We start from the raw sequence: 19,270 nt of genomic DNA on the forward strand, positions 1-19,270 counted from the left end.
TTTGAGTGGGAAAAATAAAGTCAGCAGATCTGACTGTAGTTTTGCTGTATTGATGCTGCAGCATCTAATTCATTCTCTCAGTCAGCTTCATGAGAGAATCCTTACACACTGTTGAGGAGGAACATGTGTGATGAGCACTTGATGCTTTTCCTCCACTGTCAACTAAAACACACCCATCAAAAATTTTATGTTTTCATTCATTAGCACAGTTTATGTTTTTCTCAATAAATAACAGAGAAAAGATTATAGTTAGATGTATCTGAAAAATGTGTTTCAACAAGGCATTTTAGTACAAATGTGCGTTAATCTTCAGTTTTCATACAGCAGTATATGACGACATGGCAGTGAACTCACCTATGATTATGATTTCACCTTTTTTAGCTTCAGTTAGTGTGTAATGTTGCTGTTTGAACATAAACAACATCTGCAAAGTTACGATCAAAGTTCAATGCAAAGGGAGCTTTTTATGGACTACAACAAACGGCTGGTAGGGACTACAAAGAGCTTCTTCCCAGGTTGGTGACATCACAAATCCCAAAAATTACATAAACCCTGCCCTGAGAACACACAACAAAGGGGGTGAGGCCATGTTGGGCTGCTTTAGAGAAGAGGAAGAGTTGTTGTAGTAGAGTGTTTTTGCGGTCATTTTACACCGGACTGCTTCACAAACGAGGGTCAATTCAACACTGGATTTGCACAAAAGATTAACATGACGGCACATGCTAGTCAATGAGTTGAGAAACGGTGTGTATATTTTAAAAAAACTGCAAATATTTTAGTAGCCAAGGCAACATTTCAAGTTTAAGTACTAAAATTTCTCAATGCTCAAATAAAAAATAATAAAAACTAAATAAATAGACATATTTAAAATAAATAAATAAAAATGGCAAAAACCAAACAAAATGACTAATACTTAAACTAAAATTAAAACAAAAAAATATAAAAATGAATTAAAAATATTTATAAATACTATATATTAATCATACTAAAATAACACTGTTTCCCACAAGGAATTTATCAGGAACTGGTAGCATTAATGTCCTAATAACTCTACAGTTTCAGCTACAGGAATGTTTATTTAGGTTTGGAGGTAATACTCATATTTTATTCACATCTAATCTGAATACTGGAGAAATATCATAGCATCCCTCCAACAGAGATTGAGCCCTCTAGAACAGGACAACAGAAAAGCAGACAACTGTGAAATATTTTTTATTATTTGAATTTAAATGGTAAATAAACACAAAAAAGGGCATGAGGATTTAAAGGGTTTGCTTTCACTGTCTTTACACTGTGTAATACATCTACCTACTGTTTAAAATTACAAAATATCACAAATGCCCTTGTCATTTAGATGGCACTACACCACAGCTGTTTTCAGTTTCAGAATTGCTCTCTGCAAATGAATCTAAATTTCATGGAGCAGTGGCTGTCATTTAGTTTCCCAGAATATGAAATCTCCCCACAGTCCTCTCCTTCCTCTCCCAGACCGTGCTCTGTCCAGTCATCCGGCTGCCCGGGAGCCCAGCGTCTGTGAATAATGCCAATCCACAAATGTCACACCATTCCATCTGCATATAGAACAACTTTCTGGCAACCCATCTGATCTAAAGTTCATTTTATACTATGCATTTAATCCCAACACCAACACCAAATATTTAAACAGATGAAAATTTTGTTTAATGCATACTATACAGAATTTTAATGTATTATTGCTTTTTGTATTGCCAATGTGTGAACAGCTTGTAAGAAACGAGACCTTCCCTGACTTCCTAGGTTGTCTATGAAAGCTGGTAGACTGACTTTTATGTGAAGGACTTGGAATGTTTTTGCCAGGAAAATCAAAAGGATGTGACATTTACATGCGCTGAAATGAATACAAATGCTGCGTTCCAGACGAGGTTGGACCTGGGAATATCCCAAATTAAATGTCCCACTTCAGACCTCAGAGCGTTCCAGTCATCACACGTCACATTCACATGTTGACCACGTGATGTCGCCATGACACAACGAGAGCATATGCTTTTATGTCAATTATGGCAAAACAGAATAAAAATAACAAAATTGCTTTGAAACAGCAGACGAAAAGCAAAAACTAAGGTATCATTACATAAACTTAATGTCTAATGTTAAAGTTTGTTTTTTACATTTATGCTTATTGGAAGCGGACTTGCCGACATCTTGGAAGTGATGTCAAATGACGCGTCTCGCTGAGGTCGGGGTCGATCGATGTACCCCGTGTTCGAATGCCTGACTTTGAGTGGCGTTCCAGACATCATTTCTTAGAAGGAGGTGGGGAATGCAGCATTATACAATGTCCAGGATAATGTTGAAAGAGCCGTTTTGTACTGTAATGCCAATGTGTCATGCAAAGAAAAGTGATTAATTCCATTTATAGTCTCATATAGCCTGATTTAATCTATAGTCTCAAATACACTTCATAATCAAACTATCGGTGTAATTGTCATGACCTTATCATTTGACATAATCCTGGTGAATCTCAGAGCTGGTTCAAACATAACCACATCACTATGATCAGATGCTTTCTGAACTGCTGTTTTCTCATCGCTGTCATTTTTGTTGTGTTGACATTTTGTTATTGAGAGGAAAGCATGCAGCACATGTTTACATATTCATCTAAATTCATCTAATTATTTTTCTTCCCGAATGGCAGCCCTATGAGCAGAATATGAGAAAATTATGAAATTTGGCACAATCATAGAGATGGTAATGAATAGTGATTTGACCAATTTTGGAGTCTCTAGGACCAACTCTATAGCACCACCACCAGTTCAAAAATTCACTTTTACAAAGGTTACAACTAGAGGTGCACCGATACTAAATTTCTCTGCCGATACCGATAGCCGATTATTCATAATGATATCGGCCGATACCGATACCGATAGTTTGGTTTTTCTGAAGGAAAAAAAATCTCTCCCAAATAATGTTGCAAACTATACAGGGAACCCTCTCATTTGGTACACTACAATATTAGAGGTTACAATTAACAACAGAAGTTTTATATTTAGCTGCTGTTTATTTTTCAGATATAATAATTACACTCAAATAAAAACTGAAATGTTTGTATAAAACTTAGTATCACATAAGGTAGTTTTCATAAGCATTGTTGTCTTCATGGCAAATTTACACAAACATAATTAACAGTAAATAAAGTGTTTTTAGATAGATAGATAGATAGATAGATTACAGCGATCTGACACGTCACATTTAAGAGCGTCAAAACGCCATTTATTGTTTGAATTTCATGATAAAATGAACAATTTGAAAACAGAAACTTTTATTCTTATCAGAAGTAACAAAGCACAAAGCCTTTTGTGATTATTGGATGGGAGGCGCTACAAATAATATTTCATGTAGCAAAAAATTAAAATAAATACGCAGACCTGGCAACCCTGGCTTGAAATACGGGTGATTCATAGGGTCAAAAAGAGCCTTTTTAGCATCACTATTTTTAAACTGTTAATGCGTTAAAATTCAACACAAAAGCTGGTTGCCAACCGCCGAGAAGAAGAAGAAGAAATTCAACACGAGTGATTTTCTTCACATACAGTATGTATGAGTTGCACTCTGAACACGTTTTTCCGCACCCTTTTGATTGACAGGATATAATCGGCCCTGACCATCGGCAGTTTTTAAACAATCAGCCGATGGCCGATAGTGATAATAATAGCTTTTATCGGCCGATACCGATTGTTGGCCGATACATTGGTGCATCTCTAGTTATAACTTTTGAACCCTTTTTGGAAAAATGAAATTTCTCTCTTTATGCTTCTGATTCGTCTCTTTATGTTGATCACATTCAACATCTTACATTAAGACTCCGCTCAGTACAGTAGTGGCCATTTTGAAAAGTACAGTATTTCCTTTTTTCACTACTCCTACAAATGTTGCCCAATTCTTACGAAAACTGGCTCAGATCATCTTTGGATCAAGCCACATAGAAATTACTGAACAGATTTTTTAAAAATTGATCATTGTTCAAAATTGATTATGTCACAAACTTAATGAGGTCAACCTGAAATTGGTTCAGATGTTGTATCTTGGCCAAACCTTGAGCAATTGAAATGAAAATTGGTACGCTTCATTGAAACATGATCTGAGGGTCCATGCCAAATTTGAGAAAAACGCCACCTACAGGTCATGAGAGCTGAAATTTTTTTGCTAATAACTTTTGAACAGTTTGTCAGAAAATCATGCAATGTCTTTTAAACGATATCATATCGGCACAAAAAAATTGGTAGGAATCATCATCGGCATGTCTTGAAGGTACCTGAGAATTTTAAACAGTGCCACCTAGTGTTCCAGAAATATATGTTTTTGTTTTTTTTGCAAAAACACTTATAACTTTTGAAAACATAGTTCAAAATTTGTTTTCTTATCATGTCATTATGTTCCTTGGTTTATGCTGATTGTAACGGTTTCTAATTTGTCATTTTCAACATGACAACATGGCAGATGTAGTATGTCCGGATTACATTCGTACTACATTCACACACATACTTTGTTAGCAGTCACAAAGTAATTTCCTACTCAAAATAAGTACCTACTCAAGAGAGTATGTGATTTTGGATGCACCCATCATTTATCAGCTATTAAATGAATCGGAAGTCTCATTCATTCACAGAAAATATCTCACTTACGTCTAGCAAAATAAAGTGGATATTAGATCATACTTAAGGATGTAAATGTAATGCCATCTTGAGGCCAAAATTTGGTACTTAATCTCTAAAAGGTATATATGTATATTATTCAAATGTAAAAATACATGATTTTAGTGCATGTTTGCTGAGAAATGTTCTTGTAAATCAAGCTCTCTTTATCTGGGGAGAAAGTGAATAATGCATGAATCAGCTCACTCTTTGTTCATGGTGTAAGGAGTGTCATCCGCCCATCTCCACTGGCCTGTGGTCTGATCCGTTAGACCGACCCAGTAGTTTATGGGTATGGTATGATTGTTCAAGAATGCCTAGGATAAAGATAAAAACTGAGTTTAAAAAAAAATGAAATGAAAATGCTATGTTATGCGCATGCCACGAACATTACACACCCACTCCCTGTCGTCGTCTTGTATTTTGAGGAGTAACGCGCCCTGTGTTTTGCAGTAATCTCGTGCCTCAGTCCAGTTGAGTGTATTACTAGAGAACAAGAAACAGCTGCTTTTGTATGATATCCAGCCAGATTTACAGGTTATAGGGACGTCTGTGTCAGAGAGAGAGAGAAAAGATGCAAAATAAGAGGTATGAAAGAGAGGAATGAATATACAGCACATTTAACCACATAAAGTAGCGCTACACTCTTAAATATAAACGGTCCTTATCTGCATCGATGGTTCCATGAAGAATCTTTAACATCCATGGAATCTTTTCATTCCACAAAAGGTTCTTCATAGTGTAAAATGGTTCTTTAGATTTGTAACACTTTTAGGTTCTTAACACTAAGAAAAAAAAAAATTCTTTTAAGAATGTTCTCTGAAAGATTCTTTGAGGAACCAGAAATGTTTCTTCTATGGCATTGGTGCAAAAACCCCCTTTTGGAAGCTTTATTAGAGTGTAGATGCAGTACCTGCTGTTTTGTTGCTCATGTTAGATATCAGAACCTTCAGCGCGTTCATGACTCTCTCCTCTAGAACACAAGAAAACACATCAGACCTGGTTAGACTTACTGCAGTCAGTGTCCTGTGAGTTTCATTTCAATCCAATTATTTCCAACGTAAAGAATAATGTCAGTATCAGCACGCAGGTCCATGAAATCCAAAATTATGATTATATTTCTGAAATCATGTCTTTATTCAACTAAAAAAAAGAGATAAAAGTTGAGTACAATATTGCAATCTTTTTGCAATATCAGTGCAATAACTGCATTATTGAGTATTGTGAATGTATAACTCACCAGAGGTCTGTTGTTTAGAGGAAAGAGATGCGACAGATGAAGTGAGATCCGACACTGAACTCTTCAGGACACTCAATGAGCTCGACAGAGACTCTTTAACATGAAACAAATGCCATAAATATGATATATCAGCAAGATGTGCATAGGAGTTTACTGTGATGTTTTATTGAGGCTTGAATTAGATCATAACTTCATACAAACCTTTATGTATTCATGCTTATTAGCTGTTTTAATGATTTTTTTAATGTTTCTGACTCACCGAAGTCACGCTGTTTGTTCTGTTGATCAGTCTGTATGGATGACTTCAAACTGTCGAGCAATCGTTCTGTTTCAGTCTGTTTCTGGTCCTGCTTGTTCACTGGGGGAAAAAGGTTGCAGTGTTAAAACTTCAGTCCACAGAAGAAAATATTCATGTAAAGTTATTAAAAGATTTGGACACCTGCATCATTCAGCTGTGCCGTCAGCGCTGATACAGCAGAACTCAAGCTGTTCATCAAACTCTTCACTTGAGTTTGCGAATCATCCTGTACTGTGGAAGAGAAATGTAGATGTGTGGGTGAAGTGTGTGCATTTACTGGACTCTTATTGAATAAAGTGCTGTTTTGTTCGTGTAATGTAGGCTGTACTCACGGGTGACTGATAGTTGAGAAGAAAGAGATGCGACAGATGAAGTGAGATCTGAGACTGAACTCCTCAGGTCACTCATTGAGCTCGACAGAGAGTCTTTAACATGAAACAAAAGCCATACAATATACTGATTCAGCAAGATCACTGTGCATAGCAATAATGGCTTGTGAATGAGAAAATATAAAAATACATAATCAACATCTGCGCATAACAGTTTTGGGTGCAAGAACTTTGCACACTGTGTTCATAAAACTTATTAGAATTATAATATTATAATTCTGTAACACTTTACAATAAGATCTTATTTGTTAACATAGTTAATTCATAAGTAGATATATTTTACTTTTACAGCATTTAACATTTGTTAAAGGTGCAGTAAGTGATTTCAGAGAAACACTGTTGATATTTTAATCAACCCAAACAAACACACCCCTCCCTTCATTGCTCCGCCCCCAAAATGCACAAACACGCATTGCAAGAGTGGATGTCTCTTTATCATAGCTGAAGCGAAGAAAATAATGCTTTGTGAAAAAAAAAAAAAAAAGCGAACGACAAGAAGAAAAAAATGAACATTCAGTACACAAGAGTATATACTGTACAAGCAAGAGTTCATTGTTAGTTGCCAGCAGCACAGCAGCTCCAGACAACCAATGACACTCAAAACTGTCCTTTTACTAGAGCTAACATTACAACAACAACAACAGCATATCTTGGTTCTGTGAAACAGTGAAAAACCAATGTTACTCATGGATGGAGCAGAAACAATGCAACCTCTGCATCCATTTTCAGGCCTTCCCGTTCTCGACCGTCTCTAATATTAACGCGGGTCCTAAAGCTCTTGCCTGATCATAACCCTTCTTTTCCCAGTGATATCTGATCTTTTCTCTTTTGTAATGTCTCTCAGCCATCTCTCTTTCTACAGTCTTTCTTCAAATCTCCCCCTTGCTCACTCTCTCTCCTCCCCCATCATGAGTGGACACGCCTCCTACTGCTGATTGGATACAAGTGTGATGTGGTGCTCGGTCCGATCCACTTTTAGCAGTGTTTCTCAGGAATCCCTTGCTGCACCTTTAATGTTACTTAAAGGGGGACTCAGTAGTATTTCAAAAACACTGTTTGGGAGTTAGTCAGGCCGATACCAACAACAAACGTCTAACCAATGGGACACAATACAAAGGAGCTCTAAAGAATATCACTGGAATGAAGGTTTATGCCTGGGCAAAATGCTTTAGGACCCGGTTTATATTAGAAAAGCTTTCCAGGGCTGGAGAGAGCTAAGAGGGAAGACCTGAAAACTGCTTTGATCCCGCTACTCATGTGAGTAACACTGCTGTGCTGTTTGCGACTAACAAGGAACACTTTGTATTTACTCTTGTGTACTGTATGTTCATTTTTTGTGCTTCCTTGTCATTTGTTAATCAACTGTGCTTTATTTTACGTGAAACATTTTGTTGCGCATCAGCTGTGATAAACAGACATCCACTCGCATTGCGTGTGTAACAGTGGACAGATACTGCACACTGACGAACGCTAGAGAATGAGGTGTTTAGCTTCATTGTTAATGCACTCGCCTCGGTTTTGGACCGGGTTTCGGAGAGTTTTTTTCGAGTATGGCCCTGTATTACATAATAAAAGGGTGGAATTCTCCCGGAAGAGCGCGCACATTAACCAGAGTGAGAGAGCAAGAGCACGCCCATCAACGTGCTTTGTTCGGGTAATGGATGTTATCGGCAGCGCTGTACAGGACTTGCTTGAGAAAGATTAGTCACTTTGTTTTTAGACCACGAAATCAACAATGTCACCAAAGAAGTGTGTTTTTGGTTGTGAGGGAAAGATAACCTTGCTTCCCAAAGAACCCAGCATTAAGTGGAGCTGAGAGATTTGTGCTCACGCGTTACATTGATGCACTCTCGACATTTGTCATTAAAAGAACCATAGAAGCTTTAAATTAACTATCAAAATAAGGATAAAGTCGTGTCTGATAGTTGCAATCACTGTTTTCCGTGGCTGCTCGAGCCCTCAGGATCGGCGCTTATGGTTTTATAAACAAGGCCCAGTTCGACGCTGGATTTACAGATTGTTTGAAACTGAAAGATGGAGCGGTCACAGCGGTAAAAGATCCCGGTCATGAGTCGGAACCGCAGGTGGTGAGTAAAACTGCATCAAATGTCTGTTTTTTTGGCAGTCATGTAAACAACACAAACGTATAATGAATCAAAAGTTATCCAGGGATAATGCGATGGTGTATTGTGTGTGTTTAAATACATTTGTTTAACTGACCATATATTAATTTTGCGCGGGTCTTACCAAAGTCACATTGCTTGTCTCGTTGATCAGATTGTAGAGAAGTAACAGCTGATTTCAAATTGTCTAATATTTTTTGTGTTTCAGTCTGTTTCTGCTCCTGGTTGCCAACTGTGAAAAGAAAAAAATTATATCTATTTGCTTGATAAACAATCAAGAATATGAGAGTTTGCCCTTAAAAATATTTGTTATGTTGTCTGTTTTAAATGATAAGATTTGCAGACCTGCATCATTCAGTTTGGATGTCAGCGCTGATACAGCAGAACTCAAATTGTTCATCAAACTCTTCACTTCAGTGTGTGACAGACCCTGCTGACGCTCTGTGAAAAAGAAGTAAAACAAGTTCTGATTTTACAGTCAGAAATACACAGTTGTGTCCTGGTAGGGAAAAAATATATTTAATTAGATTAATCACATTCATATGTTGTAATAGAGGATTTAAAGGTACAGTACATAATAATACAAAATTGAAATCTCACCCAGCTTTTGCTGGTTTTCCTCTTGTTTGGATGTGATTGAAGAGGCAAGATTGCTCATCAAGGTCTCAATATTCTTTTCTTGAACTTCTTATACAGAGAGAGAGTGATAGAGACATAAAAAAATCAAAGACACTTTTTCTAAAGTTAAAGGGGACCTATAATGCCCCTTTTACAAGATGTAATATAAGTCTCTGGTGTCCCCAGAATGTTTCTGTGAAGTTTCAGCTCAAAATACTAAACAAGTCATTTATTATAGTGTTTCAAATTTGCCCCTATTTGGTTGTGAGCAAAAACATGCCGTTTTTGTGTCTCTTTAAATGCAAATGAGCTGCTGCTCCTGGCCCCCTTTCCAAAAGAGGGCGGAGATTTAACAGCTCACGCTTCAGTTGCTCAGCAACATCAAAGCTGGAGAATCTCACGCAGCCAAAATGAGGATTGTCAGTAACGGTGTTCAGCCTTACATTGTTCAAACCGGAGTCGACACTGATGGAGAGACTCAGGAAGAACTTTTAGAATGAAACTGGACGTTTCTGAATGGTTAGTGGATAAATTTATGCAGTTGCTGTGGAGTCAATTCAACTCATCCACTAGCATGTGCCGTCATGTTAATCTTTTGTGCAAATCCAGTGTTGAATCGACCCTCGTTTGTGAAGCAGTCCGGTGTAAAATGACGGCATGACAACAACACTCTACTACAACAACATTTCCTCTTCTCTAAAGCAGCCCAACATGGCCTCAATTTTGGAGTTTGTGATGTCACAAACACAGGAAGAAGCTTGTTGTAGTCCCTACCAGCCGTTTGTTGTAGTCCTTAAAAAGCGATTTCTGTAAAAGAAAATATCTCCTTTTGCATTGAACTTTGAGCGTCGTAACTTTGCAGATGTTGTTTATGCTCAAACAGCAACATTACACACTAACTAAAGTTAAAAAAGTGAAATCATAATCAACCACCCATTTAAGGAGGAAAAATAGTTAAGGCAAAGACCAAGACACTAATCAATGGTCACTGATCTGAATATGTACATGTTCAAATATCAGTATAAGTACAGCGCTTGATAAAAAAGGATCTATGTTTAGGTTCTCACCTGTGATCTGAAGATCAGGACTGACTGAAGTTCGATTGGAACTATGAACGTTCATCCAACTCTTCAGCTCTGAGAATGTTCTTTGTTGATGAAAAACTGTGTGCGAAAACACACTTTTTTTTGTAATCAGCATAATTTAAAGGTTGTATACTTGCATACCACTACCATTTATATATAAATTAAATAATATCCTTTTTTTGCATTACAGTTTCTAACTCACTTTCGTGCAATTATTTGATTACATAACACATTTAAAGTATGTCGTTTAATCCACTCACGGATGACAGAGTTCATGATCATGAAAATAATCATGCAGACTGTTCCTAGAAGCACAAAGATTCCAGTTTTTCTTCTACATGGACGAACTGCAGAAAACAACACACCATGAGAAATAAAATTTTAATTTATTTTATTTCTGATGCATTTTTGCATCAGCCTTTAAAGCAATACAGCCTTCCTGTTGCTCAAACAGTAGCACACGGCACTAGCAACACTAAGATCATCGGTTCAGCTCCCAGGGAAAGCAAGAACTGATGAAAATGTGTATCTTGAATGCAGTGGATAAAAGCCTCTGCCAAATGCATAAATGTGATGTGTATATGATCAGAAAAGTGTTTTATGAAACACTTCACTTCATGCTTGCATCCATTCAGTTGTTGTAGGATAAACTCCAAAGCTTACAATTTGATTAGCATCTTTACAATTAATCATTACCTTAATAATTAACACATTAAGTATAGCGAACGCAAAGTTTCTCTGGTGAACTCAAAGGCTTAGGATCTAACAAAGTTTTTCGGGGGAATGCGAAACTTTTGCGAGAGAACGTGAAAGCATTAAAATATATTTTTTCCATCACTATGTCTCTTTAAACTTTGTTCAAAATGTTGGCATCAAAAAAAAATCTGGAATCACATAGTAGTCATTAACAAACATTAGCCTCAATGTTCAGATCAATAGTTCATGTACATTCAAATATGAATAATGAATCAAGTATAATTCTGATTTGAATTGAATGTTCATTTCTTTGTTAAGCATTATAAAATGTATAAAATTTTGTTAACTTTATAAAAGAAAGTTATTATAACGTGTTACCAGGCATTAAGGGTAGCTGTACAACTGTAAACACTTCTTTCTGTATCAAATACAATATAGTGTCAAAGCAAACCTTTACTAAATGTCGTCTTCCGTTCATATTCCATGTCCATTTTCATGATCTCTTCAGAACTACCATTTTTCTGATATTCCATCATGAGTACAACTTTTGCAGATACTTGCTTCCAGAGAGAATCCAAAACCTCCTTTGTTAATAATCCTATTCACAATAGCCCCTGCAATGACAGTATAAGTATATTTGTGTATAATAACACAGCACTTTCAGTTCCTCATTCCAAAGAATAAGTGGCTGACCTGTCACAAGTGTACTATAAGTTATTTGGGATAAACTGCTTTCAGCATCATCTGTTTTCACTCAGGTTCACTGTAGTTTGCCTCCCTCTTTACCAGTTACCTAAAATTAGCACAAAAAAAAAAGAACATTTTGATGCAGAAAGACCTGTGGTTTTGAATAAAATTTGTTTTTAATTTTTTATTTTTTATTATTATTTTAAAGAGAGTGCTTTTATCTATGGAAGTTAATTTCTGCCACATAATAAGAAAATCATGCTTTGGTAAATCTTAAATATGACATAAAAAGTCATAATTATGACATAAAATGCCAAAATTATGACATTTCCATATTGATGACATAAGTCATAATTATGAGATTAAAAAAATCGAAATTATGAAGTTCAAATTCAATTAATTTGATGATCAGTTAATTTCAATTTATGTCGTGATTTACCAAATGATTTTTTTCTTGTGAGGCGGAAATGGGCTTCCATATTTATCCATACGGGGTGATGCTACTGCGCATGCCCATCATAGTCAAGTCAGATTCGTCGTCGTCGTCAAGTGAAATTTCTTTTCATGTTTTCCATTTCACGGGTATGTAATGTGCAAAAAAGTACACGAAACACCTTAAAACAGATAGATAGTAGGTTCATGCAGATGGTCAGTGAGGACGTTTTAATAATTTTATTAGAAGTCTGACACGAATCGGAAATATTAGCCTACTACGTTTGTCTACTTCTGGTTGCGTCATCATTTTTGAATTAGATCACGGAATGCTGCTGATGCTGGTAATATTACTATAATGTATCGATGCTGTATGAGTTCATATTTGACGGTTACCGATATAAATATCCATAGTCATTAAATAAATAGCCATTAGCATAGCAGTTTATATGCTGAAAAAGCCATTGTTTGGTGTTGCTAGGTTTTCCCGCGAAGTTGGCTGCTTTTATGCCGCCTTCACGTGCTATCGGAAATGTGATAATTCCGACTTCTGAAGTCATGATTACGAGCTCGCCGCAGTCAAGTTTCGAAATGGGAGGGCGTTCATGTGCAATGGGTTATATGCACGGTTACTTCCTGGTTGTAGTTAAGCCAGCTCGGGCATTTCCGGTGAACTGTTAGCTGTTTATTCTGTAGTCGCTGTACATCGACACAAAACCATCAATGGTTGACTTTTTAATGTTGTATTCATGTTTTAAGGCACTTATTACATTTACCTAATTTTCCAATAAACCAGTTTTATTGATTGCAATAAAGACGAAGCTGTTGGGACCGTTTAAAAACGCCATGTCTGTCCACGCACACGCATTTTTCCCCCCAGCACTTCAAATGTTATTTTTAATGTGATGACCACAAACATTATTTGTTCATCCATCTGAGATTGTCCCCATTGTAAAACCGAACGTTTCAAAATGTAGGAAATTCAACATTTGATAGCAAACACTTATTTAAAAATAAAAAAAAGACAATAATTACGACTTTAACCAGCAGGTGGCGGCAAAGTAGCATTTATTTGCGCATATATCAGCCATTTCCTCTAATCATTTTTCACTTCGTTTTAACTAAATATTAAACATTATAAAATAACTAGGTTTAAAAATACATTTTGTCAATGTGAAGTATGAAATACTCAAAAAATCTTAAGAAAAACAATAACTTTTCTTGTGATTCATGACAGAAAGCGAGCACCGTGCTCTCCCTTTGTAATCACAGCAGCTGTCAGTCAGTGCAGCGCAAGATCAATGATTTCAGCACACTTGTAAAAACACACATTTTATTCAATTAATCTAAATAAAGTGCACAATAAATATTTAATTTTTGAAGCTTTTCTTCACATAAAAGTGTGAAAACTGATGGTCGAATTGAATTTAGCCGAGGAGGAACACTGAGGTACGTCTTTATTTATTTTTTTATGCCGTCTTACGTTTGAATAACTAAATTAATGCTATGCCTGATTATTTAAGTGACTATATTCTGATTATAAACTAAGTATTACACTACTGATGCTCAACACACCAGCAAATGACATCTCACCGGAAGTTTTCGAGCTGGCTTATTTTAATGCGGAAGTTCTAAAGAACGCTCCTGCATATAGCCCATTTTTACCTAGAAAACTCATATTTACAATCATTCCGAGAGCACGTGAAGGCAGAATTAAGCGTTTCCATACTTAAAATTTCGCCGCTCCAACAGTCTTAAACCAACACCCAGACGTACAAATTCAATGGAGAATTCGGCTGCCCGACGAAGAAAATCGCATTGGGCTTCTTTTGGTCTTTTTAAAGTGAAATTAGGGGAATAATTTGTTAAATTTATATACGATTAAAAATATATAATTAAAACACGGAACAGTTTAAAGTCCCCCCGAAATCAGAATTAAATTTTTTTGGCTTTTAGTACGAATATGTTAGCCTTAAGGTTATGAATAAACGTGTGTGTTCCAAAACAGTAACAAAATTCGCATTTAGGAGATATAAGCATTGAAAACGTACTATTTCTTTTCTGCAAAAAATGGATCACGGATTTTCATGACATCACCGCGGACTTCATCTTCTCATCAAATCTTCTGTCCAATCAAATGCTCTCTATCTGAAGCCCCTCCTACACTATAAACAGACACTGAAGCTGTGGCTGAAATCGGTCACTTGTTCACACATTTACTGGCACATAGTGCGCTATATAGAGAATAGGGAATGATTCAGACAGTGTAAATATGCTTTCCATTGATGCGAATGAAGTCTGTTTTCATGTTCCTGCTCTGGCTTAGGGACATGAGAACACAGAGCGGATCATATCCGTGGACCGTGAGAAGGTTCTATTTAAGATCCATTTAAATTCTGTACAGAATGCTGTATTTTAAAGTGATATAGAGGAGATTAGGAGAATAAACGGTTAGAGATTAGAAGGAACAGAGGTTTTACTGAGTTTAACGGCTCTGGCCGAGCTGTGGTATAAACGAAATGCTACTGTTTTAAAAATTTTGTTCGATATGTCCCGCCCTGCCTTCCTGTTTCAGTTGAAAGTAAATTTGTAAACCTTGGAGGACTAAGGATATTTTTCTCCAATTGTGTTAATCTGAAAGAAGATAGTCATATACACCTAGGATGGCTTGAGGGTGAGTAAATCATGGGATAATTTTCATTTTTGGGTGAACTAACCCTTTAAGTTGGTCCTAGTCAAGTGCTGGTCCTAAGCAACTAGCTCCAACTCAAAATATAACCAGCTCAAACCAGCTGCCATGCTTCAAAACATACTGAATCAGCATATGTGGGTTTTTTTTTCAACAGAGAAGAGAATATATCTTACTGTTTGAGGAGTTTGCTATGTAGGACAAAAAAAATTGCACATATGAGCTGTTTAGTGCTGCATCAGCTTTTTATTTCCCCATTGCAAAATAGGTTTACATGAAGTTAAAAAATGTAAACCTTCGTCAAGCTTGATGCAATTACGACATGCAGTGACAGGCGCAAACACTTTTTGTTCAGTAAATCAGTCAATTCAGCAGATTTAAGCAGTTTAGGGTTTTGTGTAGATAAATTACAATTTGTAGTTATTGTCATCATGTAAATTAAATTTCATGATAATAAATTTGTAATAATTCTCAGTGGCACATTATATATACTCACCGGGCGCTTTATTAGGTACACCTTGCTAGATTGTGATGGACCCGCTTTTGCCTTCAGAACTGCTTTAATTCTTTGTGGCACAGATTCAACAAGATGCTGGAAACATTCCTCAGAGATCTTGGTCCATATTGTCATGACAGCATCACGCAGTTGCTGCAGATTTGTCGGCTGCACATGATGTGAATCTCCCGTTCCTCCACATCCCAAAGCTGCTCTTTTGGATTGAGATCTGATGACTGTGGAGGACATTTGAGTCTAGTGAACTCATTGTCATGTCCAAGAAACCAGTTTGAGATGATTTGAGCTTTGTGACATCCTGCTGGAAGTAGCCATCAGAAGATGAGTACACTGTGGTCATAAAGGGATGCACACGGTCAGCAACAATACAACAATAGGCTGTGGCATTTAAACGATGCTGAGTTGGTACTTAGAGGCCCAAAGTGTGCCGAGAAAATCTCCCTCACACCATCACACCACCAGCAGCCTGAACCGCTGATACAAGGCAGGATGGATCCACGCTTTCATGCTTTTTACACCAAATTCTGACCCTTCCATCTGAATGTTGCAGCAGAAATCGAGACTCATCAGACCAGGCAAAGTTTTTCCAATCTTCTATTGTCAGTTTGCTGTTCTCAGCTGACAGGAGTGGCACCGGTATTTCTTCTGCTGCTGTAGCCTGTCTGCTGTTGTGCTTTCAGAGATGCTCTTCTTCAGATCTCAGTTGTAACGAGTGGTTATTTGAGTTACTGTTGCTTTTCTATCAGCTGGAAGCAGTCTGGCCATTCTCCTCTGACATCAACAAGGCATTTTCGCCCACAGAACTGCCACTCACTGGATATTTCCTTTCTTTTTGACCATTCTCTGTAAACCCTAGAGATGGTTGTGTAAAAATCTCAATAGATCAGCAGTTTCTGAAATACTCAGATCAGACTATCTGGCACCAACAACCATGCCATGTTCAAAGTCACTTAAAGGGTTAGTTCACCCAAAAATGAAAATTTCTCTCATTAATTACTCACCTTCATGTTGTTCCAAACCCGTAAGTCTTTCGTTCATCTTCAGAACTCAAATTAAGATATTTTTGATGAAATCCGAGAGCTCTCTTACTCCTCCATAGACAGCAATTTAATCACCACTGTCAAGGTCCAGAAAGGTAGTAAAGACATTGTTAACCCTTTAAGACCGGATGGAGCACCCGCGCTCCCATTTGCGTGTCTCTCTTTAAGAGCCAATAAAAACTGAACCCATATAGGTAGCACAAAAATTCTTTTTGCATACAAAACCAGAGACTTTACTCGTTCAGATGAGGCCTCCCACATGCTCCTGTTGTGTTGTTTTCACCCTCTAATGAGTCTGAGTAATATGCGTTTACAACAAAAACAGCACAGCCGCTAACTGAATAAAAATTTGTAGATTTCACGTGCTCATAACTTCATGAAAAATGCACAGATCATAGAAAACATCATTATTTAAAGCAGATTCTCATGATTAAAATGAATCCAAAATCAACATAATATATTGCGTTGATCACAAGATATTACTCACGGAATGATGTAACATACTTGGCTAAAAACATGTCTCTCATCTTTCCGGTATGCAGTGTGTATCCAATGTTCCCTGAACCATGTTCGTTTTCCAACGTGGAATAACACAAAATAGATATCATTTTAAAGCTTAGAAACTCAGCTTTTTAATGCATCTAATCATTTTGAAAAACTCCTAATGAGTGCTGAGAAGTGCCTCTAAACCGGAGTTTACCGCCCGAGGGCGCCATCTGGCTGTGAAAAAATGAATAATATTTTATTCAACTATACTTTATGCTATCACCACAAAATTTGAACCAGATGCAGCTCACATATAGGAGAGCATCAACAAAAAAGAATTTTTCTCCGATCTTATTGCCTTCCTGAGTTATTCCATGTCAAATAAACAAAAATGCAAAATTATAAAAAAAAAAAAAGATATTTTTTGTCTTTTATCAGCAGTTTCTCAGCATGACAATGTCCAAATGTAATGTAATTTATATTTTCTAAAAATGTGTTCTATCAAATGATACCTACCTTTTGACTCTCCTTGATAAAGTTTTGGAGTTATGAGTCTTTACTTTTGTGTATGTCCCTCAGAAAAAAAAACTCTAAAAAAGACTTCAGGTCTTAAAGGGTTAAAATAGTCCATGTGACTGCAGTGGTTCAACCTTAATTTTATGAAGTGATTATAAATACATTTTGTGTGCACGACTTTATTCAACAGTCTCTTCTCTTCCATGTCAGTCTCCTATGCAGCTGATGTAGTAAACACAGTGCAGCGCTTCCGTGTTTACATCAGAATGCCGACTCATTATTGGCTGGCTCTTGCTTCAGCATCACACGCATGCGTTGTGCTGCTCACGTGTACAGCGTTGGCTAATACTGAGCCAGTATTTGGAAGTAAACACGGAAGTACTGCACTGTGTTTACTATGTTTTACTGTTTACTGTTTTTTTTTTTTTTTTTTTAATTAAGGTTGAACCACTGCAGTCACATGGACTATATTAACGATGTCTTTAGTACCTTTCTGGGCCTTGACAGTGGTAATTAAATTGCTGTCTATGGAGGAGTCAGAGAGCTCTCGGATTTCATCAAAAATATCTTAATTTGTGTTCCGAAGATGAACTAAGGTCTTACGTGTTTTGGACAACATGAGGGTGAGTAATTATTAATGACAGAATTTTCATTTTTGGGTGAACTAACCCTTTAAATCACCTTTCCCCATTCTGATGCTCAGTTTGAACTTCAGAAGATCGTCTTGACCATGTCTACATGTATAATGCATTGAGTTTTTCCATGTGATTGGCCAGTCAGTATATAAAGTTTGTTTGGCAAGTTTATTGTGTTACTCTCTCTAAGGGAGGACTGTGCCGAAACACGTAGGAGAGTTCTTTTAACTTTGCATATGTAGCCATGAGACAATAAAGGCTTTTTAATGAAAAATAGTGCCATGGTCATCCAGAGTTTTGTTGATTTTAAAAAGACATTCAATAAAGTAACCTAGAAATCACTCAACATCACTGACATCACAACATTTTCCAAAGCTCACTTTATGTAAAATAAAATCATCTGCCAAATGCATAGATGTGTAAAATAAATGAAATATCACACTAACTGCACATCTGCTGTTCCAGTTAGGCTGAAGCGCCGCACACAAGCCACAGATCTGGGATGTGTGAAGCAGACTTCATCACTCGGGTGTAAAGGTCAGGTAAATGCACATCATCATACATTTTGAACAAAGAAATTATACTTTGCTCTGTTGAACCACCAATAAGAAAAAAATGGCCTTACATTTTTGTTTTTTACTCGGTCATGCAACACATTTGATCAAAACATCAACAGAATTTTCATTTTGTTGAACCTCCCCTACAAAAGCAGGACTGGTTTACTCTGTGAGGAGGTTTTGTAAATTCATATTTCACTGTATTGATGTTGAATGATTTTAAAGTCTCCCTGTAGTCAATTATTTTATCCCTTAAAACTCATCTTTGATCACCAAAATGACATATTTAAAAAAAAAAATTCAAGTGAAAAAAATTTCTTCATGCCTTAAAATAGCTTGAATGTAACTCTATGACTTTGCCTCATTTAATATACACGGATCAATGAATATTCAAATTAGCCCCACCTCCACTCGCTCATGCCAGCTCGGAGAGTCTACTGTTGCTGTAGTGATGAGCAGTTTGTTGTTTGTGTTGTGGATATTTAAGAAAAAAGCTTGCTTCGCTTCGTATATTGTTTAACAGCTGTGCAACTGAACTGCTCACATATTTTCTGACGCTTAAATTGTGTTTTAAATTATGAATTTGGTAAAACGC

The 19,270-nt window shown here is 36.7% G+C and overlaps 1 protein-coding gene across 15 annotated transcripts in view; it reads right to left on the reverse strand.

The window, feature by feature from the left end:
- Positions 1 to 1,196: 1,196 nt before the first annotated feature.
- The window catches only part of asgr1c.1 (asialoglycoprotein receptor 1c, tandem duplicate 1), a 65,228-nt gene continuing 47,154 nt past the window's right edge, over positions 1,197 to 19,270 (reverse strand). For 3 of the 15 annotated variants that reach the window (XM_051894659.1, XM_051894646.1, XM_051894655.1), the window contains 10 exons: positions 9,066 to 9,161; positions 8,845 to 8,952; positions 6,541 to 6,633; positions 6,350 to 6,439; positions 6,170 to 6,268; positions 5,911 to 6,003; positions 5,584 to 5,643; positions 5,069 to 5,220; positions 4,878 to 4,987; positions 1,197 to 1,531 (listed from right to left, as the gene is read on the reverse strand). In XM_051894659.1, the coding sequence (XP_051750619.1) occupies positions 1,384 to 1,531; positions 4,878 to 4,987; positions 5,069 to 5,220; positions 5,584 to 5,643; positions 5,911 to 6,003; positions 6,170 to 6,268; positions 6,350 to 6,439; positions 6,541 to 6,633; positions 8,845 to 8,952; positions 9,066 to 9,161 (1,049 nt within the window). In that variant the 3' untranslated portion in view covers positions 1,197 to 1,383. Of the gene's footprint in view, positions 1,532 to 4,877; positions 4,988 to 5,068; positions 5,221 to 5,583; positions 5,644 to 5,910; positions 6,004 to 6,169; positions 6,269 to 6,349; positions 6,440 to 6,540; positions 6,634 to 8,844; positions 8,953 to 9,065; positions 9,162 to 9,320; positions 9,408 to 10,405; positions 10,502 to 10,683; positions 10,771 to 11,570; positions 11,802 to 19,270 lie in introns of those variants that run through there. The other 12 variants (XM_051894658.1, XM_051894651.1, XM_051894657.1 and 9 more) reach the window with 8 other exon arrangements.

This window comes from Ctenopharyngodon idella, chromosome 5 (genome assembly GCF_019924925.1).
Source record: "Ctenopharyngodon idella isolate HZGC_01 chromosome 5, HZGC01, whole genome shotgun sequence".
Taxonomy (NCBI): Eukaryota; Metazoa; Chordata; class Actinopteri; order Cypriniformes; family Xenocyprididae; genus Ctenopharyngodon; species Ctenopharyngodon idella.